The sequence below is a fragment of the Clarias gariepinus genome, chromosome 14 (assembly GCF_024256425.1).
Source record: "Clarias gariepinus isolate MV-2021 ecotype Netherlands chromosome 14, CGAR_prim_01v2, whole genome shotgun sequence".
NCBI classification, from domain to species: Eukaryota; Metazoa; Chordata; class Actinopteri; order Siluriformes; family Clariidae; genus Clarias; species Clarias gariepinus.
Window position 1 is genome coordinate 10,321,314 of NC_071113.1, and position 26,948 is coordinate 10,348,261.

At 37.8% G+C, this 26,948-nt stretch overlaps 1 protein-coding gene across 1 annotated transcript in view; it reads left to right on the forward strand.

The window, feature by feature from the left end:
- Positions 1 to 21,479, forward strand: part of LOC128541275 (myoferlin-like) — a 44,160-nt gene extending 22,681 nt beyond the window's left edge. The window contains exons 20-48 of the mRNA XM_053511624.1: positions 5,166 to 5,290; positions 5,422 to 5,531; positions 5,620 to 5,812; positions 5,963 to 6,118; positions 6,988 to 7,119; positions 7,228 to 7,391; positions 7,489 to 7,597; positions 8,219 to 8,278; positions 9,174 to 9,209; positions 9,365 to 9,523; positions 9,621 to 9,722; positions 9,893 to 10,054; positions 10,170 to 10,335; positions 10,444 to 10,514; positions 11,003 to 11,101; positions 11,564 to 11,692; positions 11,821 to 11,976; positions 12,099 to 12,190; positions 12,298 to 12,468; positions 13,133 to 13,281; positions 13,377 to 13,543; positions 14,114 to 14,202; positions 14,292 to 14,387; positions 15,895 to 16,036; positions 18,189 to 18,288; positions 18,390 to 18,571; positions 20,887 to 20,996; positions 21,081 to 21,228; positions 21,336 to 21,479. Of these exons, the coding sequence (XP_053367599.1) occupies positions 5,166 to 5,290; positions 5,422 to 5,531; positions 5,620 to 5,812; positions 5,963 to 6,118; positions 6,988 to 7,119; positions 7,228 to 7,391; positions 7,489 to 7,597; positions 8,219 to 8,278; positions 9,174 to 9,209; positions 9,365 to 9,523; positions 9,621 to 9,722; positions 9,893 to 10,054; positions 10,170 to 10,335; positions 10,444 to 10,514; positions 11,003 to 11,101; positions 11,564 to 11,692; positions 11,821 to 11,976; positions 12,099 to 12,190; positions 12,298 to 12,468; positions 13,133 to 13,281; positions 13,377 to 13,543; positions 14,114 to 14,202; positions 14,292 to 14,387; positions 15,895 to 16,036; positions 18,189 to 18,288; positions 18,390 to 18,571; positions 20,887 to 20,996; positions 21,081 to 21,228; positions 21,336 to 21,374 (3,614 nt within the window). The 3' untranslated portion in view covers positions 21,375 to 21,479. The remainder of the gene's footprint in view (positions 1 to 5,165; positions 5,291 to 5,421; positions 5,532 to 5,619; positions 5,813 to 5,962; positions 6,119 to 6,987; positions 7,120 to 7,227; positions 7,392 to 7,488; positions 7,598 to 8,218; positions 8,279 to 9,173; positions 9,210 to 9,364; positions 9,524 to 9,620; positions 9,723 to 9,892; positions 10,055 to 10,169; positions 10,336 to 10,443; positions 10,515 to 11,002; positions 11,102 to 11,563; positions 11,693 to 11,820; positions 11,977 to 12,098; positions 12,191 to 12,297; positions 12,469 to 13,132; positions 13,282 to 13,376; positions 13,544 to 14,113; positions 14,203 to 14,291; positions 14,388 to 15,894; positions 16,037 to 18,188; positions 18,289 to 18,389; positions 18,572 to 20,886; positions 20,997 to 21,080; positions 21,229 to 21,335) is intronic.
- The last annotated feature ends 5,469 nt before the right edge of the window (positions 21,480 to 26,948 follow it).

Here is a 26,948-nt window from a genome sequence, read left to right on the forward strand (position 1 = left end):
CCGCGCTGAGGACAGCGCGAGAAAGAGCTGCGCAAGCTCCCGCGGCACCTTCACTCCCGCACCGTGCCCGCCCTCGCAGCCCCGCTGCCGAAAAGGAAAAGTGTGGTTAGGTTTTTGCGTCAGCGAGAACTCGCGCCGGCCATCGACAGCGGGAGAAGCGCCGTCACGAGGGAGCGTGCAGGAGCGCTGCCTCCGCGTGCTCAGTTCTGCCACTCGCACCAACCCTCAGCATCAGCTGTGTGCCCGCATGCCAGTGTGGCACAGCCCCCGGAACTGCACATGCACAACCTTTATCCCATTCTTTCCTTTCTCCCTCCTTCAACACTTTCCTCACCCATTTTACCTAAATAAATTACCCTTTTCCCGTAAGACCTCGCCTCGTGTCCGTGCTTTATGGTGCCGCCCGTGCAACATGGGTCGAATCCGTTACAGATCATAACAGTCTACTGCATTTCATTCTTATAATAACGCACAAACACAAGCGGGGCTGAATGACCGACATCAGCTGACGCAGTAGAACGTCCTGACAATGTTATAATTTTTATGGTAATTTATTTTAGTTAATAAATCTACTATAAATTTAAAGAACACAAGATATAAGACGACACAAAACCCTACACGCGTCTTTTCTAATTACACGTGATAAAATTTAAAGGCTCACTGTGTTAACATTTATTTTGTTTAAATTTGATCCTAATAAGATTTAATTTAATTTAAAATCTACATGTCATTTTAGTTCTGTGATTATAAATTAGTTTAACCACAATGTTTTACTTGATTTTATCCGCTACTACGTGCAGTTCCAAAACTCTGTGTCTCATTAATCCAGCAGAGAATGAACTAAGGCATGAGGCGTCAGCTTGTAGTTACAGTATATAGCGCCACTCAAAGGTAAAAGCCAGCAAACGCACAAAGCCAAACGGTACCGCCGAGCGCGGCGACGGTAGGACCTACATTCCGATTGATTAACCACTGTAGTTGTTCTGAACGATCAAAAGTCCTGGTTGGTCTTATACAGTGGAACCTTGGATTACGAGCATAAAACAAAACACTCGTAAACCAAATTTATGGTGCATACACACATTAACGGAAAGATTATCTGAAAAATTAGCAAGGAACATCGCTAATGACACTCGCGCGAGCGCATACTAATGGAATAACTGCTGTGAAGTAAAAAAAAAAAAAACGAAAACAAATGAACCTGCACTTTACCTTTAAAAAGAATCGCGACAGAGCAGAGTTTTTGTGTAGAGCAGAGAGTGTGTGTCTGTATGTGCTGAGAGGAGGGGGGGGAGGAAGGGATTTAAAGGCGAGAGTGTGTGTGTAAAGGAGCATGGTGTCAGATTATGCGTGCACACACATAATGACTGCTGATACAGAGAGGGGAGGGAAAATGGATATTTAGCCTCAAAAGAGACTTGCTTTTACTTTATACCCCCGCACACGTGTGTTATAATAAACAGTACACGTGCGTTGTACACACACGCTTACCAACTCAAAATAAAATATGTTTTACGCGCACACACGTGGTCACAGTGTTATAGTCTGTATGTGTGTGAGAGTACGCACGCATGGATGTTGATTATACCAGTAAGAGACGAGCACTAAGACCCAGCAGGGGAAACGATTACCCACAATTCTGCAGCGCAAGAAAGAGAAAAAGCATTGGCTCACTTGTTTGGCGTTAAAATAAGAAGGGCATGCATGATACATGTTACTTAGTACTCGTAAACCAAGACTTGCTAATTTTTCAAGTCAAAATTTATTACAAATCTTTGCTTGTCATGTGGAACCCTCGCAAACCGCGTAACTCGCAATCTGAGGTTCCACTGTAACTGTCATTGTCGCAAAACAGCTTTAGACAAACAAAAGAATTATTTAAGTTAGTATGAAATATAAATGTGCATGAATCAAAATGGTCAGATAGTCCCTGATGCAGTGGCGGTTCTACACCGATTTGCTCCCCGGGCGAGACTCCCTCCTGGCGCCCCAAACCATCCAACCCCCGTCCCAACCCCCCCACTTCTCAAAAAAAATTACAAAACTTTACATTTTGTACACACCACACGTTTTATTGTAGTAATACTACATGTCGTTCCGTAACAGACCAATTTTTGCAAAAAATAAATAAACTACTCAGAACTTAAATGTACTTTGTACAAACAAATACACTGTGTTCCAAATTATTATGCAAATTGGATGTAAGTGTCATAAATATTAAATGTTTAGTTTTTAAATTAAACTTATGGATGGTATTGCATCTCAGGGCTCTTTGGATTACTGAAATAAATCTCAGACACCTGTGATAATTAGTTTGCCGGATGAGCCCAATTAAAGAAAAAGTACTGAAGAAGGTTGTTTCACATTATTAAGCAGGCCACAGGTTTCAAGCAATATGGAAAAGTAAAATGATCTCTCCGCTGCCGAAAAGCGTCAAATTGGACAAGGTATGAAAACATTAGATATTTCACGAAAACTCATCGTACTGTGAAGACATTCGTGGCTGATTCAGAGCACAGACAGGTTCGTGCAGATGAAGGCAGAATGAGGAAGGTTTCTGCCAGACAAATTCATCAGATTAAGAGAGCAGCTGCTGAAATGCCATTACAAAGCAGCAAACAGGTATTTGACTCGGAGACTCCTTTGGAGTCTCGTGAACCTCAAGGTGTAGGATTCTTTAGGGGCTTGCAGTTGTGCATAAACCTACTATTTGGCACCCTTAACCAATGCTCACAAGCAGAAACGGTTTCAGAGGGCCCAGGCATACATGAAGACTAATTTTCAAACAGTCTTGTTTACTGATGAATGTCGTGCAACCTTGGTTGGTCCAGATGAATAGAGTAGTGGATGGTTGGTGGACGGCCACCATGTCAACAAGGTGGTGCCAGAGTCATGTTTAGGGCCAGAATGATTGGGAGAGAGCTGGTAGGCCCCTGTAGGGTCCCTGAAGGTGTGAAAATGACCTCTGCAAAGTATATTGACTGACCACTTTCTTCCATGGTACAAAAAGAAGAACCGTGCCTTCCGTAGCAAAATCATCTTCATGCACGACAATGCACCATCTCATGCTGCAAAGAATACCTCTGTGTCATTGGCTGCTATGGGCATAAAAGATGAGAAACTCAACCCCATTAAGAACCTTTGGAGAATCCTCAAAAGTTCTATGGGGGTGGGAGGCGGTTTGATTCAAAACAGCAGCTCTGGAAGGCTATTTTGACATCCTGCAAAGAAATTCAAGCAGAAACTGTCTAAACACTCACAAGTTCATTGGATGCAAGAATTGTGAAGGTGATATCAAAGAAGGGATCCTATGTTAAGATGTAACATGCCCTGTTAGGATGTTTTTGATTGAAATGGTTTTTGATTTCAGTAAATATGACCTCCTAATGCTGCAAATTTAACAAAAGCCTATTTTCAGTTCTTTACAACTTATAAAATGTTTTAACGCTGTTCTGCATAATAATTTTGAACAGTGCGTTTTTAGTTTTTTATTTTTAAAATAAATATTATCATTAGGAGGGTTATTCAATAAAATTTAAATTATACCCTAAAAGTTGATGACTAGAAAATTATACCAACTGTTATTTGCATTTACTAATTACAGTATGAAAATCAGAAAAATATATAATTTGCGTAATAATTTGGAACGCAGTGTATTATTTAAAAAATATGTATTTTAAATTATTACGAATAATATACAAATAAAATATTGAATAAATATAGAATAAATCAAACTAAAGATTTATATATACTTAAATATATATACTTGCTCCTGTATCACACCATGATGTGCAATCTCATGGAGTTTCTGAGACATGGGAATTACTCGTGTCCAAATGATTCTTCCCCTTTTATCGAACCTGTTGTCGTGTCTGATTTATTATTTCTTTTATTATTTATTATATATTTACAGGAGCAAGTTTATATATTTACAGTATACTGTAAATATATTGTAAATATATTGGCTATAGCCAACATTAACATAAACAATGGAAATAAATAACTGCACTTGCAACAGTTTTGTTTCAAAGCATAATTTTGTGGTTAAATTTAATTAGATCCATGTTGTATACACTGCTAAAAAAACTATGGATCCCTGCCCTAAAATGATAGAAAATGTAATGGATGTAATGGTTATAATGGGAACTGTATTGGTTTTAATGGTGTATAACAATTATACCAAAAAAAAAATATATATATATATACAAAAAAAGTATGACAATGTCTACTGGTAAATGATGGATTCTATTGGAAAAGTGCCCAAAACACACTACAATAAGGAATTTCGTAATAGTTTCACTGGAAAAAAGTTAATGGTTTATAATGGTATTGAATAGAAACCATTAGAGTTTCTGTGATGGTTTGTATATTTGGCTTTTATTGTGTTTTTTTTTAGCAAGATAAGCATAGCAAGCATCAAACAGTAAGCAGGAAGGCTAATAATTAACCTAAGAGTTAACGTTATACAACTAATTAACATAATGACATGAATACCTTAATCATACAGAGAGAACATTGTTGCATACCTTTATCTTTTGCCCGTTTTTCCTCATCTTTTTTTTTTTTTTTCTAAATTGGGCACCTGACAGCTTTGGCCTTTTTTTCTCTATCGCAGTGTTTACTTTGTAATTGACGATTCGACAGTCAACAGATTTCCCCCAACGCTGTCACTTACGACCAGAAGTCAAGACTAAACCAATTCACCTCCACATCATAATCGTTTTTTATTACCTATTTTTAATAGCCATTACACACAATTAAATAAATAAAAAAATGTTATTGGGCTGTGTTTATAATATTTTGAATGAAATGTGCATTATTTGTAAAAAAGTCAGGTGTCATTGACATAAATTAATGTCCGCTACATTTAGAAGAGGTGAACTGTACTCTGCGACCACCCATCCACCCCAGTCAAAACAGGTCAATTGGGGTTGTTTTGAGTTACCTTGGGAGTATACTTTTGAACCAGTTTAGTTTCCAAGCAAAATAGGAAAATACAGTTAAATTATGTTAAATTGTGGTATAGTGAGAGCATATTGTATATTTGAAGAATACTGTGGAACCAGGGTATTCAGTGAACCAAGGTTTCGTAATATCCTGAGTATATCATAAAATAAGGTTGGCTTCTGCTTAATCTTTCTCTACATTCTGGCTTTATACTGTAGGTAATCAGTACTACTACTTGCCCTGGGCTGACACAAAACCTGTTGTTGCCATCATGTCATTTTGGGAAGATATCAGTCATCGCTTAGACGCTGTTAACATCATTCTCCACATTGCAAACCGTTTGGTATGTTTTAAGCATTGTTGAGAGATAACACTCATTTAAACAATTAACTGTGCACTTTCTACTAACTTCAGTCTCTCTAATTTGAGCTGAAATTGTAAACTGTTGTCCAACAACTTTTTTACCAATTTTAGCAAGACAACATCACTGATCTAAAAACAGAAATACTAGCCAAAGTCCCAGACAATAAACTGTATGAGATTCGGACCACGCTTTTAAGCCAACTCATGGAGGACATCAGCAGGTGAGGCTTTTTTTTTTATTTCTTCCCAAACGTTTTATATATGAAGGTTTTCCATCATTGTTCTAAAGTCCAAAATCAATCCCCTTAGCTTCAAACTCCCAGACCTGAAGGGTAAACCTAACCTCACAGCCCTGGACATCCAGATTAAGAAGCTCAGAGACAACACCTTGAAGAACATCCTGACTTCAGCTGAGCACTTGTTACAGATGGGCGCTAACATAACAGAGAGTTTGCCCACCATTGACGGCTGGCTGGACAGACTTAAACAACTAGCTGAGGAGGTGGATATTTTTCTCCACAGTCTGTTAAATGACTCTTTTACTTTCTTTTAAATTTAGCTTTACACACCTTCCTGTACTAGTGCTCTAACTGTTCACAACAAATTGTTTTTGCTGGACTGAGGACTCATTGATTTTATATGTTCTCTACAGCCCCAGAACAGCATGCCTGATGTTGTTATCTGGATGTTGAGGGGAAAGAAACGGGTGGCCTACAGTCGCATTCCAGCTCATCAAGTTCTATATTCGGAGCACAGCGAGGCAGCATGTGGCCAGTACTGTGGAAAAACTCAGACCATCTTTCTAAAGGTATCAATACAGTACAAGAGCTGTACTAAAAGTAATACAAAAGGTTTTAGAAAGTTCTCTGTTTGGTAACAGCATAAGAGTTTTTATACTGTGTATATGTTTGGCCAAATGCCTGGTGTCATGTACATCTGTTACTTCAAAGCACATAAATCATTTTAACATGTCCGGGTAAAATCGGTCAGAACAAAGAGTGTAAGTTGTATAGATGTGTAAGGTGAGACAGGGGAAGAGAGAAAAGGAGAAAATAAGCATTTGAGAGTTAACCTATTAATATCAGTTCCAAAAGGATGGTGGAATTGCATTTAAGATCATAAAACGCCAACATTTGCTGTTATAGTGTTCAGATTGCACATGCTGGTAGAGTAACTCTTTTTCTATACAATGTACCACTCAACATACTCTCCCCATCACAACTGAAGCATTTGCCCCATCGTTGAACCAATCTCTTGAATCCTCTTTGAAAAATTCAGGTGTGCACTGTTGTACGCGTTTTCATGTCAGTGATCGCAGTTGATGGTCTCTGAATAGATGGTTTGTCTTCAATGCTGGTTTCCCCTTCTTTAAACTTCATCTATCTGTGCACATTGCTCTTTTCAATGGTGTCATCTCTGTAAACATTCTGTAGCCTGCATCCCTCCTTCATGAAGAACCCAAATGATGAAAGAACAGGATGAAGAATAATTATGTCAATTTGAAAAAAAAAAAAAGGTTATGCCCTCTTTTGCATAATTTTTGATACGGCCATTGTATTGCAAAACTACAGTACTGCTAAACTAATAATGTTGAACATTTGTGTATTTTATGTAGTAGTGTAAATGGATGATGGCTAATAGCATCACTGTCTAAAGCTAACTTATTTTCTTTTGCAGTACCCAATGGATAAAAACAAGGGTTCCAAGATCCCTGTACAAATACGGGTGAATATGTGGCTGGGATTAGGCACAGTCAAAACAAAGTTCAATGTTTATGCCAAGGGAACATTTACTGTTTTTGCAGAACTGGTAAATCTATTTATATTTTAATGTATATTTCTATATTTCAAACAATTACACTTACTCTTTGTTAGGGCTACATGAAAAATTAAAAACACTTTTTTTCCCTTTTAATAGTATGAGAACCAGGCAAAAATGATAGGCAAGTGGGGTACTTCGGGTCTTTTGAATCGCCCAAAGTTCTCTGACGTAACCGGAAAAGTGAATCTAAAGCAGGAGTATTTTATGCCCCCTGTAGGCTGGCATTGGGAAGGTGACTGGTTTGTGGATCCTGAGAAAAGGTAGGTATATTAGTTTGATGGATAGCCCACTTTCAAAAAAGATTAATATTGACAAGTTACCATAGTAATTATAATCATATTGTGATATGTGTGACAGTTTGCTGACCGAGGCTGATGCAGGACACAGTGAGTTTGTGGAAGAAGTTTATGAGAATCAGACTCGTAATCCTGGAGGAGAGTGGACAGCAGCGCCGTATACAGATGTGGTACGAATATCAGAATATCATACTGTACAGGTTATAGTACCTTGCACTTTAACAAATTAAAATTTCAAATTCAAATTTTATTTGTCACATACACAGTCATACATAGTATGATATGCAGTAAAATGCTTAGACAACTGCCTGTGACCTTAAAATAAAAGACTATAAATAGGAAATAAATATAAAAAAGAAAATAGAAGGTAAATTTAACTAATAAAGAATATAATAAAATATAAAGTAAAATAAAATGACTGTACAGTAAAATATAAGAAAAATATATGAAAAATATAGAAAAATAAGAAAAACAGCTGTACAATATAGAAATATAGAATTTATGGATTTTGTTGTGGGAATTAAATTGAATATAAATGGAAATGTCCAGGGGGTGTGCAAATGTGCCTGAAAGTGTAATGATTTACATATCCACATATTTAAAGTGACTTGTGCATCAGGGAAACAGAATGTCCAGGGGGTGTGCAAATATGCTTGAAAGCATTAACAGTTTAATGCAGAGATATTTGAAGCTGTGCCGAATGCTTTAAAATAATTGTTTTGATGTAGAAATAACTACTAATTATGTGACAAATATTTTATGAGAATTCTGAGTTTCATACCTGCTTACAGAATGGAGAGAACGCTCGTTCCTCAGAGGAGATAGAGTGCCCTCGTGGATGGAAATGGATGGTAGAGTGGACCCTTGATAAAAAACGGGCAGTGGATGAGAGAGGTTAGCTTCCTTACACACTGTACTGTAGGCTACGTGACTTAGAAAAAAATTAATTATACTAGATTTGTCTGTACATGTGGGTTTTGGAATCAAATGCTAAATGTGAATATTTGGTTAAAGGTTGGGAATATGGCATTACCATTCCTCTTGATGATAAGCCTAAGTCATGGGTGGCAGCTGAGAAAACGTACCATGTCCATCGCCGTAGAAGAAAAATCCGACCACGTAAAAAGGTGGCTGCTGGTGCATTAGCTGCTGAGGTATGGTACATCAGCTTTCTAGTAAATCAGATGTAATTTAATCATAGTATTTGCCTGATAATAAATCCTTTTTGATGGAAAATTCTAGAAGAAAGATACAGGACATCCAGAAGGTTGGGAGTTTTCTTTTCTCATTGGATGGAAGTTCCATCAAAATGAGCGCTCCACTGATTTGTACCGTCGCCGCCGCTGGAGAAGGAAGATGGAACCTTCTGACAGCATTGGAGCGTCAGCCATCTTTGAACCAGAGGGGGCACTGGTAAGTAAAATTAACAAAGATGCCAGCACTAAATTACAGAGTAAAATAAATTTAAATTATTTATAATAAATATTTCATGGTTTAGGGTTTTGTATTTGATTTACTTTACAGGGAATTGATAAGGAAGCAAAAGCGGATGACAAGGGATCAAAATCAGATGCCAGTAACTTGTTTGGAGCCAATACACCTAATGTGTCATGTACTTTTGACCGTAAGTAAGATTTTGTTTACTCTGTTGTCACTTTTAATGTAAAAAAAAAATAATAATAATAAAAAGAAGAAGAAATGACTCACATACATCTTTTAAGAATTTTCAGTTTTCTGTTATTGCAGGATCTATATGCAGAGATATTTGACTGTGACCAAGTGGTTTGTCCTTTTTCACTTCCTAAGCTATTTTAACAAGTGTAAGGTAATCCAGAATTTAAACATTTTTAAAAGTTAAATAGGGTGAATACTTAATCAGCGGACGGTATTGTAAGATAAGTTCATGCATCCTTCAATATGAACATAATTTGCTCCAGGGCAAAGACGAGCTGTTGGGCAGAAGTAGCTGCCTGCCTTTAGTGAAACTGAACCCAGCCATGGATATATCTCCTAAGCTTCTCTGGTACCCCGTCATAAACAAGGAAGTGCCTGCTGGACAAATCCTGGTTTCCGCCGAACTCATTTTAAGGAACAAGGTACCAGTATCCAATCCCTGCTAAGGAAGTATAAACCATCCTGAATATATACTTAGTCTGTGTAGTTGTAATGTACTATTTCTATGATTTTCTTCAGGGAAATGAGACTAAACTTCCCCTTGTCCCACCAAAGAGAGGAGACATGCTGTTCATGGTGCCTCAGGGGGTTCGTCCTGTAGTGCAGCTCACTATGATAGAGGTAAACTATGATTTAAATCTTTTTGAACTTACATACAATATGCTACAATATTTATTTGATTTAAGTTAGGACTTTTGCAACCATATTTGAGTCTTTAGCATGTTTTGTTTGTGTTTTGTGAAAAACGTTGCAATTATTAGTTTTTAAATCACTTGATGTTGTTTGTGTAGATTCGGGCATGGGGATTGCGCAACATGAAGACCTACCAGTTGGCACCTGTGACCTCCCCGAGCTTGGTGGTGGAGTGTGGAGGCGAGCGGATTCAGTCAGCAGTCATCAGGAACATGAAAAAGAGCCCCAACTTCCCTGGAAGTGTTCTACAGTTGAAAGTGGTAAGATGTTATTTTTTGTGTGGATTTTTTTTTTTTTTTTTTTGAGAGAGAGAGCAAACACGTTTGTATGATAATGAAATACGACTCTGAAGCAATCTGTTACTTGATCCTGAAGCTTTTGCCCCAGGAGGAGATGTACACACCTCCAATTGTGCTGAAAGTTATTGATCATAGGACATTTGGGCGGAAGCCTGTAGTAGGTCAGTGCACTATTGACTCACTGGAAGAGTACAGATGTGACCCGTATAGCGCTGTGGCTGAAGTGGCTATGTCATCGAAAGGTATGATGATGTACTGTATATTTTAACCATCTAAAAGCGGTATTGTCTTTGTAGGACATTGTATTGTACAAGTGTTTTTTGAACTTATAGTATATATTTTTCTGGCAGTGGCTTTGATGGCAAGGACTTCCCAGGATCTGCGCATCAACATGGAGGAAAGGCCTCTTCTTGAAACACAGGTAAAGTATTTGGCATTAGACTCACTACTTAACCTAAATTATTTTAGGGCATCCATGTCTATGAGCATGTTTTTACTGTCAGCATTGTGACTTTCAGTTTATGCATGGCTTCTCATCAGTGTTGGCCCCATCTTTTACACTCCATGTATGTATGGTGTAAAAGATGTGAACAATAAGGAAATTCAATGTTTTTTTTTACTTGGTAACTGTAAAAACACTCCATAAGAATGTTAAATTACCTCATTTTTCCCCCAAATTTCAATGCTTTAATCATTTGGAAATTGGGAGCAATCACCACATCTATTTACTAGCACATTGCTGTACTTAGATTTTTGTCTCATTTAATGTTTAACATTTCTTCTTTTTCTGTTTTTTTAAAATAACCTGACAGCAAAAGAAGGTGATTTTTTTTTACACTTTATTTTTTTACTTATTAGGTACTATATTCCATAGTGCATGTTGATTATTTTTTTTACATTGTATTACAGGAGAAAGAGGAGATTGATTGGTGGAGTAAGTTTTATGCTTCAAATGGAGAACATGAGAAATGTGGCCCATACCTTGAGAAAGGATATGACACCCTTAAGGTAAGCTCTCTCTATTGGGATGAGAGGTACTTAGTGTTCCCACAGTAATCATGGCTCTACAGCCAATCAGGGATGTCTGTGAGCTCATGAAAGCAGAAGGAGCGGATAGCGCTGTCCTCTGAGTGTATTACGCGGACCCCAACAGTAAGCGAGCAGTTCGAAAAGATGGCGTCGACTGGCGACATGCGGTTCGGAGGAAACACGTGATAGTCTTACGCCCTCCCGACTGAGTGGTGGTAGTAGCTTAATGTAGAGCCCCCTAGTGATAGGGAAGAACTGGACACAACAAAATTAGGGGCAAAAAAAAAAAAAAAAGCAATCCTCTCAGACAGCGTGTAAAGGTGTTTCACATGCAGCTCAGATCATTATAAGCCTGTAGTTCCAAAACAATTAGTCCAAAAGCCTGTAGTCCAAAAACAAGCAGAGATAAAACATTTTTCTGTATATTGCATATTGTTACAGGTTTTCAACTGTGAACTTGAAAACATGACTGAATATAAGGGGTTGACTGATTTCTGTAACACTTTTAAACTCTTGCGCGGAAAGACAGACACCGGTGAGGACGATCCCTCTGTGGTCGGAGAATTTAAGGTAAAAACTTGCTGCATATAAAGGATAAAGGATGTTTGAATGGTGATAGAATACATTCTAGAGAAAATATCATTTACTTTTCTTAAATTCCTATATGTTTTTATTACCATTTGTTTATTTTTCTTTAGGGATCCTTCAAGCTCTACCCGCTCTCAGATGACCCGGCCGTACCCTTACCTCCACCGCAGTTTAGAGAACTTCCTGACAGTGGCCCTCAGGAGTGTATCGTCAGGATCTACGTGATCAGAGCAGTTGACCTGCAACCCAAAGACAACAATGGTTTAGTAAGCGTTTGGTCATGCTCCTTAACACCAAAATAAGCATTTCATCTAAATCACACCATTTTTTAAATCCATTTTTGTATGATGCACTCTTTTAAACATTGCTTAATGTGTTTTATATATAGTGTGATCCATACATTAAGATCGCACTAGGAAGGAAGACCATTGATGATAGAGACAATTACATACCGAATACTGTGAACCCAGTGTTTGGAAGGTAGTGTGTGTGTGTGTGTGTGTGTATGTGTTTAAGGATTAAAGTTATTCATGCATTTGTTCGTCATGTCATTATAGTTTACCACAATTACATTTTCTTATCGACAGAATGTTTGAGATGTCATGCTTCCTCCCACAAGAAAAAGATCTGACGATCTCCCTTTATGACTTTGATCTTCTTACTCGTGATGAGAAAGTAGGCGAGACAGTGATTGACCTGGAGAATCGGTTACTTTCTCGCTTCGGATCTTACTGTGGTCTGCCACAGACTTATTGCATGTAAGAAACAATATACACAGTCCTGTATGTTTTTTTGTTTGTTTGTTTGTTTGTTTTTTTCAAATTGGGCTGCGTAAATCTTTTTGACGAAATTAATAAAATCCAATATGAAAGTAGTTGGCAACTAATTTTATATTTGTTTTTTTTAAAGCACACTGTGGCATAAACTATGCCATTTAGCTTATAGTTAAAAAAATCTTGCAAAAAAAGGTACAAAGGTACAAAGGATTCCCTCAACCAAAAATAATACACAATGTGCATACGAGGCAAATACTGACTTACTGGCTTACAGATATTGCCTTTTGTTTTGAAATTAACTAGTCAATTTGAACATATCAGGGTTTAAAATAAAGATAGACCTGATATCAGTTTACAAAAAGTATATGAAACCAGTAAAAATGTATAGAATACCACGTTAAAAGCACTTGATGATATTCTGATACCATGCCTGCTAAATTGATTGTGCCTTGTTGAGAGTTCAGAGTTCTGTAATAACATCAATGGCATGATAGACTGAAGAAATGTATTTTATGTATTTAATATAATTTAAAATTAATCAAATGAATGAATTGATTTGAAACATATTTGGTAGCTTCACTGGGTATTAAATTAATCATCATGAATGAGTCTCTGACCTGCAGATATGTTATTTCTGAGAGAACAGATCTGGGCCAAATCAGTGGAGAGATCAGTGGAAGCCATCACAGATTCTTCAGCACCATGCACGTCTGAAGGGCGTGCCTCCTCCTAGATCTGAGGACAACGGGAACACCTTAAGTTTTAATGGCCGGGAATATCAGCTCTCTGACTTTGGTGACTTTGCAGGTTTTATTAACTGGTGTGCTAAACCAAAACTATTCAGTTCTCCAATTTAAATTAATTATTATTTTTTAAATATACATCTGTAGAGGCTAACAAAGAAATTCATCAACACCTGGGCCCAGCAAGTGAGCGGATCGCACTGCATGTTCTTAGAACACAAGGCCTCGTTCCAGAGCATGTGAAAACCAGAACACTTTACAGCACCTTCCAGCCCATGCTGCAACAAAAATGCAAAAATGCCCTTCCTGCACAGGTTTTCAATCTACGTATAATTAATGGTTATGTCATATTCTATACATCTAATCGTTTAACATTTTGCTACCGAAAAAACATTCATTATTTTATTATTTTGAAAAGGCATGTTTCTTAAACATTTGGTATTTGTTTATATGTATCTACAACATCTACAACAGTATCTACAAAATCTACAAAAAATTTCATTATGTACTATCCAATTAATACTTCATGGCTCCTCATATTGGTTCAAAATACATGAACATAACTCATAAAAAGCTAATATATTGACATTTACTAGTTCCACAAAATCCTTATAATCACTATAACATTTGTCATGTCCAAATACATATATTTAGATGTATATGTTGGCAAAGGCACACTGTAAAAAGTATTTTCCATTTTATGCGATGGTCATCTTAAAAAAAAAAAAAAAGTGGCCATTTTGAGTTGTTTTGAAAGAGTATGACCTAGGCAACAACCATGCTAATTTTGGTACTTGTATCACATAATAAATAATTTTTTTCAGTAATTTGCTCTATTATAACCCTTAAAATAAATACATTTATATTTGTGCTCTGTGTTGCAGGGAAGTCTTCAAATGTGGGTCGATGTTTTTCCCAAAAGTCTTGGACCTCCTGGACCTCCTTTTGATATTACCCCACGCAAGGCCAAAAAGTAAGTAAAAGTTCCTACTGTATATCTGACTCTTACCATTTCTTATAGGAAACAAAAAAACTAATCATTGTTTCATTCTTTTTCACCAGACATATGTTGCGTGTCATCATTTGGAACACCACTAATGTCATTTTGGATGAAACCAGCATCACTGGAGAGAAAATGAGTGACATATATGTAAAAGGGTACATACAGAAGCCTCAGCTTGTTTGATATATTATTTATCAATGTGTTGTACCCTTAAATAAGCACAAATAGTGAGGGGAGAAAGATGGAAAAAATGACTAGCACGCTGCTCTCACCGTCACTTGTTTAGATTTAATAAGGAAAAGTAGCGCGGGCTCCCCCTACTGGAGCCTCACAGTAAAATACATTACCAATGGATCAATGCATGATCAACACAACCAACATTTTAATACATTTTTAAAAATGACCTGTCACTGTACACATTTGTAAATAATCACAAATTACAAACAATGAAAACAGATCACTGCAGTCTCTGTGATCTAAGCAAAAAATTAACATGCATCAAAACAAAGAAATGTATAACTGCCACATTCTAGTATAACTACCACATTTTGTCTGTCACATACTTCCCCTCAAAGATAGATGTTGTTCCCAAAATCCCAACCATTGACCATTAGTACAAATAAGGAGTTAACTATGCAAACCACCTAAGCAACATTTCAGACAAACATTTATGCCACATCTGGGCTGGTACATTGTAATGTTACAGTCTTTAACTCTTTTTATACATTTCTCCCCTTTTGGGTAAGACTTCCAGTCCTTGAGTCCACTCTTAAGTTCATTTTTACCTACAATGTCCACCCCAAAACATTCAGTCCATGGCTGCCTTGTTAACACTCTTTATGCAGCCTGACCAAGCCATCCACATCCAGCCAGTAAAAAAGTCTAGTGACTTTAACAGTGAGCGCACACATTTCCCATGTCCATGGTGTTGCTGCAAGTGGTATGGTTGAAAAGTGTAAGTGCATGGCACATTAAAATATGTGCACCTTTGCAGTGTCAAGTTGTAGCACGCTGGTGAGCCAGGTCTGTTGTATGTGAACAATTTGGGCCGTCTGTGTTGCTGTCTAGGCCATTGACATTCTTCCTGACTGGGTACACTTGGCACAAGTGGCGGGCCAGAGTCCCCCTTGCAACTGTCCTCTCTCTAGTGAATGCTTTATCTGGTGAATGCTTTATACTTACTTCTTGTTCTTCCTCTGTGTCATCTGTCCTGATATCTTCAGGCTGCACACATTCAGGTTTAACAGGTGTACTAGCACCTGGAGTATTTACTGTCTCCAAGACTTGTTCGTTTTCCAAGTGAAAATTTATTTAAAATCTTTTCTCGACTTGCCGAACACTTGCAAACCGCGTTCATCACAATCCGAGGTTCCACTGTAGTTACTTTAAACAAACTTTTCTCAGTGATACTTGAATTTTAACAACCAAATTTAAAACAATGATCAGTCACTGTACACATTTGTAAATAATCAAAAATTACACACAATGAAAACAGAACACTGCAGTCTCTGTGATTGAAGCAAAGAATTAACATGCATCAAAACAAATAAATAAACAACTGCCACATTCAAGTATAACTACCACATTCTATCTGTCACAAATGTTTCTTCTGTTTTTTCTTTTTAACTTTTTTTTTTTTACGTGGCTGCATATAATTCCCAGGTGGATGGCAGGAAAAGAAGAGGATCAGCAAAAGACTGATGTTCATTACAGATCTCTTGATGGTGATGGAAATTTCAACTGGAGATTTGTCTTTGACTTTGATTACCTTCCTGCTGAGCAACTGTGTCTGGTTTCTAAAAAGGTAATGCAGCACCCTGAGAAAATATGGCAAGCAGACCACTTGTCAGTGTTGGACAAAGTACATAAATACTGTACTTTACCTGAGTACAAGTAGAAATACCATAGATAAAATATTACTTAATCAAAAGTAGAAGTCATCTATTTACAGTTCTATTTGATTAGCTGTACAAAAGTACTTCGAATTTACTGTAGTATCACATAGACTGAGCTCTATTAATTTACAGTAGTCTTTAAGTAAAAGTCTTTTTCTTTTTCAAAAACTGCTTCAAATACTACACACCATTGTGATTATTTAACGTAATACTATGTTGACATGTAGTCGAGTACAAAGTACATGTATTTTTGTAGGATGTAGTATTTACTTGGTTTTCTTCCACCTCTGTTTGTTGTACTATAAACGTGGTATAGTATAAAACTTAAGTGATTTATGTACTGTAATTATGGCTTTTTTTCCCTTGGTGGATTAGTGGCATTTCAGGGCCAGGAGCTCTTGTCTTTTATGCATAGCTGTATTATTAATCCATTAAGAAAAGAAGGGCCTTAGTAGGGGAGCTGACCAAAAACCCGATGGTCACTCTGTTCAATTCAATTCAATTCAATTTTATTTATATAGCGCTTTTAACAATGGTCATTGTCTCAAAGCAGCTTCACAAAAAATTTAAGAATTTTTTTTTTTTTTTTAGAAAATAAAATAAAATATTTGGAAGTGTGTATGTGTGAGAACAATGTGTCTAGATAATAATTAGATGAATGAATGATGAATGAAATGTCTCTGATGAGCAAGCCAAGGGTGACGGCGGCAAGGAAAAACTCCCTGAGATGGCAATAGGAAGAAACCTTGAGAGGAACCAGACTCAACAGGGAACCCATCCTCATCTGGGTGATAGATAGAAATAACATCATGTGTGTTGTGCAGGTGAAAGTTCAATATAGCAGAAGTTGTGTTGATTAACATGAAGTCCAGTTCAGCACAGGGAGTCAGTAGGTGCAGAGGGCAGATGGGGTCTGGATCACTGGAAGCACAGGAGCAGGATGGTAGCTCGAGCCATCATAAAGCAGAATCCAGCTGGAGCTGGTCCTGCTCTGGATGGAAACCTCGCAGGGTTGGCCTTTGTCTACTAAAGCTGGCACAATCTTCAGATGCCTCGGGATGGGAAGAAAAATACAGAAAAGATGGAGAGAATTAGCGTAGTTGCCTTTCAGGATAGGTGTACTGGAGTATGAGGTTATGGGATGAGTTACGCGTATGCCAGATTAAAGAGATGCGTCTTGAGTCTACTGTGACACTCTGTCACAGCAGAGTGGCCACAGAGTCTCATCAGACCTGAGAATTTTGTTTCTCATGGTCTGGGAGTCCTTCAGGCGCCTTTTGGCAAACTCCAGACGGGCTGCCATGTGCCTTTTACTAAGGAGTGGCTTGCGCCTGGCCACTTTACCATATGGGCCTAAACAGTGGATTACTGCAGAGATGGTTGTCCTTCTGGAAGGTTCTGCTCTCTCCACAGAGGACCTCTGAAACTCTGACAAAGTGACCATCAGGTTCTTGGTCACCTCCCTGCAGGCCTGCCAGCTTCGAACTTCTTCCACTTACAGGAGGGAGGCCACTGTGCTCATTGGGACCTTCAAAGCAGCAGAAAATTTTCTGTAACCCCTCCCCAGATTTGTGTCTCAAGACAATCCTGTCTCGGAGGTCTACAGGCAATTCCTTTGACTTCATGCTTGGTTAGTGCTCTGACATAAACTGTCAACTGTGGGACCTTATATAAACAGGTGTGTGCCTTTCCAAATCATGTCCAATCAACTGAATTTACCACAGGTTGACTCCAATTAAGCTGCAGAAACATCTCAAGGATGATCAGGGAAACAGGATGCACCTGAGCTCAATTTTGAGCTTTATGGCAAAGGCTGTAAATACTTATGTTTTCTGTGCTTTCTCAATTTTTAAAATTTGTAATAAATTTGCAAAAATCTCAAGTAAACTTTTTTCATGTTGTCATAATGGGGTGTTGTGTGTAGAATTCTGAGGAAAAAAAATATTTAATACATTTTAGAATGAGCCTGTGACATAACAAAATGTGGAAAAAGTGATGTGCTGTAAATACTTTCCGGATGCACTGTATATAAAAATGCTTGTACTTGTTTTCTCTTAACAGGACCACTTTTGGAGTCTTGACAAAACAGAATTCCGAATTCCACCTCAGCTGGTTATTCAGATATGGGACAATGATAAATTCTCCCTGGATGATCATCTTGGTAAGATATTACACCTATATCATATACTGTATACAGTATGTATCTGAAATTATCTTGCACATATTGTATGGTAGAGTGTGTTAATTTGCTGTGTTTACCAGGCACCGTTGAACTCAATCTGAACAACCTCATCTCCCCTGCTAAAATACCTAAGAATTGCAGCCTGCAAATGCTGGATAATGTGCCTAAAACAACTCATAAGTCCAAGTCTCTTTTCGCCCAGAAGACAGTCAAAGGATGGTGGCCCTGCTACATCGAAAAAGACGGAAAGAAGGAGCTCGGTGTATGCATAGCTTTACACAATACTAGTCATTTTGAGATTGATTCATGACCTGCATGAAAACAGGTATATCTGCACTAGGAAACTACTTTACCACTGCGCCACTCGGAGGCCCCATTGATTGTTTTTTTTTATTTTATTTTTTTAAAACACTTTCAAAACCCTAACATTGGGACATTACACAGCCATTACTTTTTATTTAGTGACTTGGTTGGTTATTGGAAAGGTATGTACTGTAGATAGACCCTATACCCTTAACTTATTTACTACAGCTGCATCCAAAATAATTTAATACTGTTAACAAAAATGAATAGGGTTGGTACATTAATTAAAATTTCAAGCCCTGGTCAACATAAAAACAGTGTTTTTAATAAAAACACTGTTTTACACCAGCAGCAACTTACAAATGAGGTCTCAATTTGAAAAGATGTAAAAAACATAAAACACCATAAATAAGTATTAATCATAGAAAAAAAATTAAACACCAACAAAAATGTTTTGTACTTTATAACTGTACGTTATGACTTTTAAATATGACCGTTAGATACGGTTGGTCAGGAAACTCCTGAAGTCAGATGCAGACGGGACACTTTCACTCACAAACTGCTGTGAAAAAATACAGAGATAGATATTTAATTAAAATTCATGATACTTAAATTAGCAAATGAAAAATATTTAAACTTTGTTTCTCTCGCTTCTCTTCACTCATGAGAACAGACCGAGCCAGAACCGAACCCCAGATTAAGCATGCGCATATAACCGTCTGTATTTTAAGTGTGATTAAAAATACAAGAAATAGCTTAAACCAAAATAACGTGACTAAATATCGCTAAACAACAGGTGACATTTATGTTCAGTATTTCGTTTCTATTTAGAAAGATGGGAATTAATTCCTGCTTACCTTTTCCACACGCCCGCCAAACGTTTGTCTTCTCAACACACTGCGTTCTCTTCTCGCGATATCTTTCGCGATGTTTGATCTGATATTTCCGGTTTTCATAGTGACAAGATCTCTTTGGTTTATCTCAACATGATTAAATCTAATACATGTTAAGTTGTTAAATTTTATGCAAATACAACATAATTTATTCATGTTCATCTCGGAAACATGAAATTATTATGTACAAAACATATTGTAGTGTTTTTACGCCGGGAAGAATGCTGGAGAGACGAGTGAGCTTATTTGCTGCCCAATGCAATGGCTGGGAGTACTTTATTTAGCACACAGCAGATATGGCATGAGCAGCACCTTCACTCAGGAGCCTACATCTAATTCAGCGTCAGCCTGAACTAGAGCACATTTCACACGTCACACACCTCAACACACACCACAGGGCCGAAGCCACTAACCAAAACACCTTTCCCCAATATGGTGAACACACCGACATCCCCGCAAGGCATGCTGGTCGTCAGCCGCCGCCCCGCCCACGCCACAATATATTACATTTTAGTACATGTAACAGGTAGCCAAGTTCAACAATTCAAATTATTAGAGGAACAAAAATAAGGGGACATGAAAATAATTACAATAACAATTTCTGATTACCCTTCATACACTTAGGGTCTGCATCTGCAAGTCATCTTTAATTCCTCCTGTATATATGTCATCACTGCCTGATCATAAAGTAAACGTATTCTGTGTGGAAAAAGAGTAGTTTCATTAATTACATTTACAATGATTATGTAAAACCCCATACATACTGTACCATGTAAAGAAACAACATTCTTACCCAGTTTGTGCATCGTATTGATGTGTGTTTTTTTTCTGAATTATGGAGGGCTCCTCCATAATTATAATATAGGCTGTTAAATAAGGTGGACACCTACAACAATGCAAGTAACAAAAAGTTATTGTGCATCCAAATACTTAGGCTAACTTGGCAATTTACTGCTGTATTGTTAGCTAACAAAGCCCATGCGCCTTCTTAGTTCTTTTATGCACATGGCTTGACTCTTCCTGTGATCTTCTCTCATCAAACAATCTCCCTACCCGGCTATGATAATAAGGACTCTTTCTGCTAGTCATTAACATTCAAAAGGGCCTTTACACCTCACAGCCATTACCTTTTACTGCTACTGTAGCTGTGAGGATTTTGAAAAACTTTCACAGATTCCCGTATACATCCACATACATGAGGTATCTGGCCGTTTCACAAAATTTTGCACACTACCTTTCCAAGCACTCTGCCTCATACATCTGGCACATAAAGATTAGCAATGATACCCATATTTGTCCGGATACAGCTCTTTTCATGCAGTGTAACTCTCATGTCATCAAAAATACGTTTTTAAAAAACGATTTTTCCCCCATTTTTTAGGGGAAAGTGGAAATGACATTGGAGATAGTCAATGAGACGGAGGCAGATGAAAGGCCAGCAGGAAAGGGCAGAAATGACCCCAACATGAATCCAAAGCTCAACGCACCCAAGTAATCACAAGCATCTATCACAAATTATTTCAATTTGAATATAATGCTGATATTTGATAACATATTATTTTTGGATTTATTTAGCCGACCTGAAACATCCTTCTTCTGGTTCATAAACCCATGCAAAACCTTGAAGTTCATTATATGGCGGAGGTTCAAGTGGCTTTTTATTGGCTTGATTATATTGCTGTTAGTTTTACTGTTCCTTGGAATCCTTTTGTATTCATTACCGGTAAGGACAAGACTAATTGGCACAATACTACACTGCTACAGTATACAGTATTATAGTGAATAGAACTTTTTATAATGCATTAATGATTTGTATTTTTGCTTTTTCAGAACTATATCTCAATGAAAATCGTGCAGCCAATTAGGTGATTTGGATATCTGCTGTGGAGACAGGCACTGGAGTAACATCCTGTAGGAGCACACATTTTGTATTAACTGATCTAAAGTATTTTATGATGCTATGCTAAAACACAGAGTTTTTATATGGGATTTTATATATATATATATATTCTTTTTTGCCCTTGCCCTAGAGATTGCATCAAACAAATAAACAACTGTTTTAATAGCAATATTATTTTTGCTTTGGCTTCCGGCTGTGGGTTGTGGGGTGGTCTTCGTGATTTGTCCGGCTCACCCCATGGCTGCTTTATCAGATTTGCATGTGGGAAGTTTGGAAGTCAGTTTGGGGCCTTGGGCTCTTTCCCTGCTGGGCCCTATGCATGATGGGCTGAGGTACACTGGGTGTTCAGGTTCCTTTCTGTTAAGGCCAGCATTGTTTTTTCTTTTAGGTAACTTGTGCAGCATTTGCTTTTTTGTGGGATCAGACCAGACCAGCGAGCCTATAATAATTTCATCAGTTTACTCAGTGTCAATGTGTTAAAGTTATATGATGTTAATGTTATTGCTTATTGGCGTGAACACTAAAACCTTTGGTAAACACTAAACCTTTAAACAGTATAATAAACAGTGATATGATTCGAGGTTTAACACAAGTGACTACAACTAGAAATGATAATTTTGCTCTTGTCTAATTGTGGGTTTTTTGTTTTTTTTGGGATAAATGACATGTTTACCATTTCTTATAACTCTGTATAAATAAAAAATATATATGCCCATCCAAACAGTATCAGTTTCACTCTTTATCTCCACTCCTGACCACTTGTCTACAATACTGTCAGTCATTTTAATATAATGTACATACAATTTTCTGAATTAAAAAGACATTATAAAGTAATTATTATTCTTTTTTTATTATTGTTAGATTTTAAAGAGAAAAGGCATACATTTTTTTATATTTATTAGTACACAGTATTTTCTTGATCAATTAGATAAATTTTTTGTACTATTAGGGTCAAGGGTTCGATTCCTGTCTCGGGATTTGTGTTTGTGGAGTTTGCATGTTCTCATTGTGCTTGGTAGGATTCTCTGGTACTCCGGTTTCCCCACACAGTCCAAAGTTCTTTTATGAAGTTATTTTGAAAGCTTTTAGTTGTGTCTCACTGCTCTAACTATTTACCACCAGCTAACTAATCAACTGACTTGCTAACTCACATACAGTATGATGATGGAATGGAAAGAAAAATAATAAATGACTATGACAAAATGTTAAAAGAATAAAAAATACACTAAACAAGATTTAAAACTATTAAGGATTAAGTAAATCAGGTTGGGGAAAACCTATAGACATCTCGTAGAAAATAATAATTTACTAAATAAATTATATGTCATTTTACATAGCAGAAGTTACTACAGTAACTACAGATTTGTATGTACCATTTTATGACCAGAGTCCCCAGTGTCTGTGCTTTTGGAAAAAGTCAGTAAGGTTTTTGTCATCTTTAAGATGGATGAGGTTCCGGGGTCTTGGTATCATGATAAGATTTGTTTTTTGACTTGTTAAAAAAGAAACTGGTGTGAGAATGACTGGGCACCTGACCTTCACAAACTACAGTATTGCCACTATATTGAAATCTTACTGTTGTAAGAATGTGTTTGTATGCCATAGTGTTCTCTAAAAATGTAAAACTTGTTGCAACTTGACAAAAAGTTGCTTCATAAAGGTTGGACTGGAAGAACATGAGTGTAAAACATGTTAAAAACTACAGTACATAAAGATCTGACCTCAACCCCACTGAACACCTTCGAAATGAAAAGTAACACTGAGTGAACAATCGGTGCCTGACTTCACTAGCATTCTTGTGGTTAAATGAACACAAATTCCCCAGGGATATGATCCAAAAGCTAGTCGAAATCCTTCTTAGAAGAATGCAGCTTACTTAAACAAACAAGCAGGACTTGCATCTGGAATCAAATGTTCAACAAGGACATAGAGGTGTGATAGTCAGGTGTGCACAAACTTCTGGTCATGTTGTATGTAACGTGATATAATAATTGATAACCGGAAACGGCATCTCTTGTGGATGTTCCATAACCTTAAGTGCTTTTCTGTTAAACGGAAAGGATTCGGTTCTAGTTTATGCTTTTTTGCATCACACCATCCTGTCTTGGGTTCCTATAACAGCAAGCAGAGTCATGTTTTATTCCTAGCTTACCCAGTGCCTTAAGATACACTATCTAAATCTTGTGTGGAACCAAGCCAACAGCACTGCTAAGGAAATTACACCAGCAGTATGAAAAAGTGAGGCCTGGGGCTGATTTCATTTTAGCCCAAACTATAACAAGTTAAGGGCAAGTTGCCAGGGAAGAGATGATGATGATGCTGTTTTTTAATTGATTTTTCTAGTATTTGCAAGAACAGTATTGTAAAGTGCTTTTGCAAAACTCATCAAGCACCATGATGAAACTGGCTCTCATGAAGAACATCTCAGAAAAGCAAGACCAAAAGGTAAGCCTCTGCTGCAGAGGAGTTCATTTAGAGTTAGCAGCCTCAGAAATCACCAATTAACAGTTCTTTACAGTTGATGAGTAGCAGATAGATCTTTACATAAACTGTTCAAAGGAGATTATTGCATGTTTTGGATGCCATGAAGTTTTGATAGATAGATAGATAGATAGATAGATAGATAGATAGATAGATAGATAGATAGATAGATAGATAGATAGATAGATAGATAGACAGACAGACAGACAGACAGACAGATAGATGTTTTCCAAATATTGAGGTTGAAACAAAACCACAACTTTGAACCACAGCAAAACATTTCTACATCTTCTGTGAAGAACATGCATGTACCTAGTCATCCATTTTTTTTTATTTTGCATACATAAGCTGACAGTCCACCATAATTCATTAGTGTTGATGTAATTGACAGAGGATAGAGAGTTTGACAGCCATCCCACCTACAGTATTTCTTTTCTTTTCTTTCCTGGACTTCTAGCTATAGATGGCGGTGGCATTACTGGGATTTGTGGTAAAAAAACAAACAAACTGGCTTGTTTAGTGTATGGGACCATATTGTTGCAATTTTTCGTTCATTCATCTGTCATGTTGGGTCACAATCCGTCGCATTTTGCCCTATTTCCCTACTTGAAAATCTGGTTTAAACAGCCTTTTCCATTGTTTTCTTTTGTGGTTTCTAAGGGAGATCTCATATTTATAACATACACTAAATTCCCAAAGATTTATGGACGTGACCATCACATTGAGCAGTCCATTCCAGATTTAGACCGCCTTTCCTTTTATAAAACCTCCATTCTTCTGGATAGCACTAAATTAAAATCAAATAAAAATTTTATTTGTCACATACACAGTCATAAACAGTACGATATGCAGTGTAATGCTTACACGACCGCCCGTGACCTCAAAAAAATTAACAAGAAATAATAACAAGAAATATAAAAATAGAAAAGAGGCAATAAATAAATAAATATCTTAACTATAAGAAAGCTAAACAATATATACAAGTTTTTAAGATATAAGAAATATAAACCTATTTGTACAGAGAAAAATGAATATAAATGCAAATAATATGTGGAATGAATGAAGTGTGCAATTGTCCTGAAGTGTGCAAGTGAGCATTGTTTGTGCAAATGTGCAATATGTGTGCAAGTGTGTGCAAATGTGCATTGTGTGTGCAAATGTGCTATGTCCATGATTGTTTGGTCTACAGTGCGTAGGGGTGTGTGCACCGATAAGTATCGCCTGTGGGAAGAAGCTCCTCCTTAGTCTCTCTGTGTTGGCCTTCCTGGAGTGGAAGCGCTTTACTGACCGCAACAGAGAGAACAGTCCATTGTTGGAATTGCTGAGGTCTTTCACACACATGACTAGGGCTCATTATCACTCATTGTCATCTATACTGCTCAATCCTGGATTTTGAGGGTGTGTTGGGGGCAGGGCTGTGTGTCTTGCACTCTATACCAGGAGACTTGGGGCACAAGGCGGAGTACTCCCTGCATGACCTGGGGTGCCAATCCATCACAGGGCAGACTCATTCCCACACTGTGGCCAATTTTGGGAATGACGGTTAGCCTAATCTGCATGTTGGAGGAAACCAAAGTACCCAGAGCAGGAGGAGAAGATGCAGGAATCGAACCAAGAACCTGGCTGTGCAAGGTGACAGTGCTAACCATAACACCACTATGGGAGCTGAGGGTAGATCTGAAGAATAAGCTCCAGGTTCCAGATGTTGTCCACACCACCTTAAGCCCTGACGCAGTCCTCTTCTCCATTGAAGGAAAGAAGATTATCCTAGTGGAGCTTACAGTGCCGTGGGAAGAGGGGTGGGAGGTGGCGTTTGAAAGGAAGCCTAAACGATATGAACACTTGGTGTGGAACTGCAGGGACAAAGGTTGTATCCAGTCGAGGTGGGATGTAGGGGCTTCCCAGACCAATCAGAATGGAAGCTGATTTTAGACATTGGATTGAGGGGAATTGAGAGAAAAAGGCAGTGCGAAGAATGGGGGAGGCAGCAAAAAGACCATCTGATTACCTAGACTCCATATTAACATCAATTAATATCAACTGTTTTGCTGAACTGCTTGCCACCTAACACACATATGAATGCAGATCAATTCCTGCTTTCGGTTTCACCCAAATGAGGATGAGTTCCCTGTTGAGTCCGGTTCCTCCCAAGGTTTCTTCCTATTGCCATCTTCCTTGCCACTGTTGCCCTCGGCTTGCTCATCAGGGACTATCTGACCATTTTGATTCATACACATTTACATTCCATACAAACTTAAATAATTCTTTTGATTGTGTAAAGTTGCTTTGCGACAATGACAATTGTTAAAAGCGCTATACAATTAAAATTTAATTGAATTAATGACACAACCTCCTGGCTAAAGGCTCTAGTCATTGCAAGATGAGAAACATCCAAGGATGTATGCCACTACTATCGTAATAAAGATATCAATTGATGATGTAATATAATATTTGATAGCAATGTGTGCAAGGGGGGCATTTTAGCATGTAGCACTTAATACAGTACGGAGTTCCGAGTGCTTACAAATCATGTGACTGCCATCTTTCAAACAGTTGTCTCATTAATACCGCTTAGTTTTATTAGTTTTGTTTTTTCAGTACAGTATGTCTGCACTGTGGTGTGTTTGGGTGTCTGTGCCTAATGCCCTCTATGTGTCTGTGTGTGTGTGTGTGTGTGTGTGTGTGTGTGTGTTTGTTTGGATTGACGCTAAAATGTGAAACATGATCCGCAGGTTATTCTGGAAGCGCGTGCCTGGCTCGCGTCTGTGTGCACACTTTGCGCTATTTAAAAGCCGGGGTAAGCTCTGTGCCTGAACTCGCTCCTCCTTACCATCCCCTTCTCCTGTATCTCCTCCTCCTCCCGCTGCTCCCGCTGCACACAGAGGCCAATTGGTGTTTTTGTTGGGAATCAGGTGCGAACAGAGCTACTAGTTTTCCCTCCCCTACATGGCTAAAAAGGGTTAGCATGTCGCAGACTGCGACGAGGCAGCTTCGCGCCGTAACCGGTATCAGGACTTCTTTGCCCGAGCTGAGCGTTTATTATTTTTTCAAAAAACAGAAAT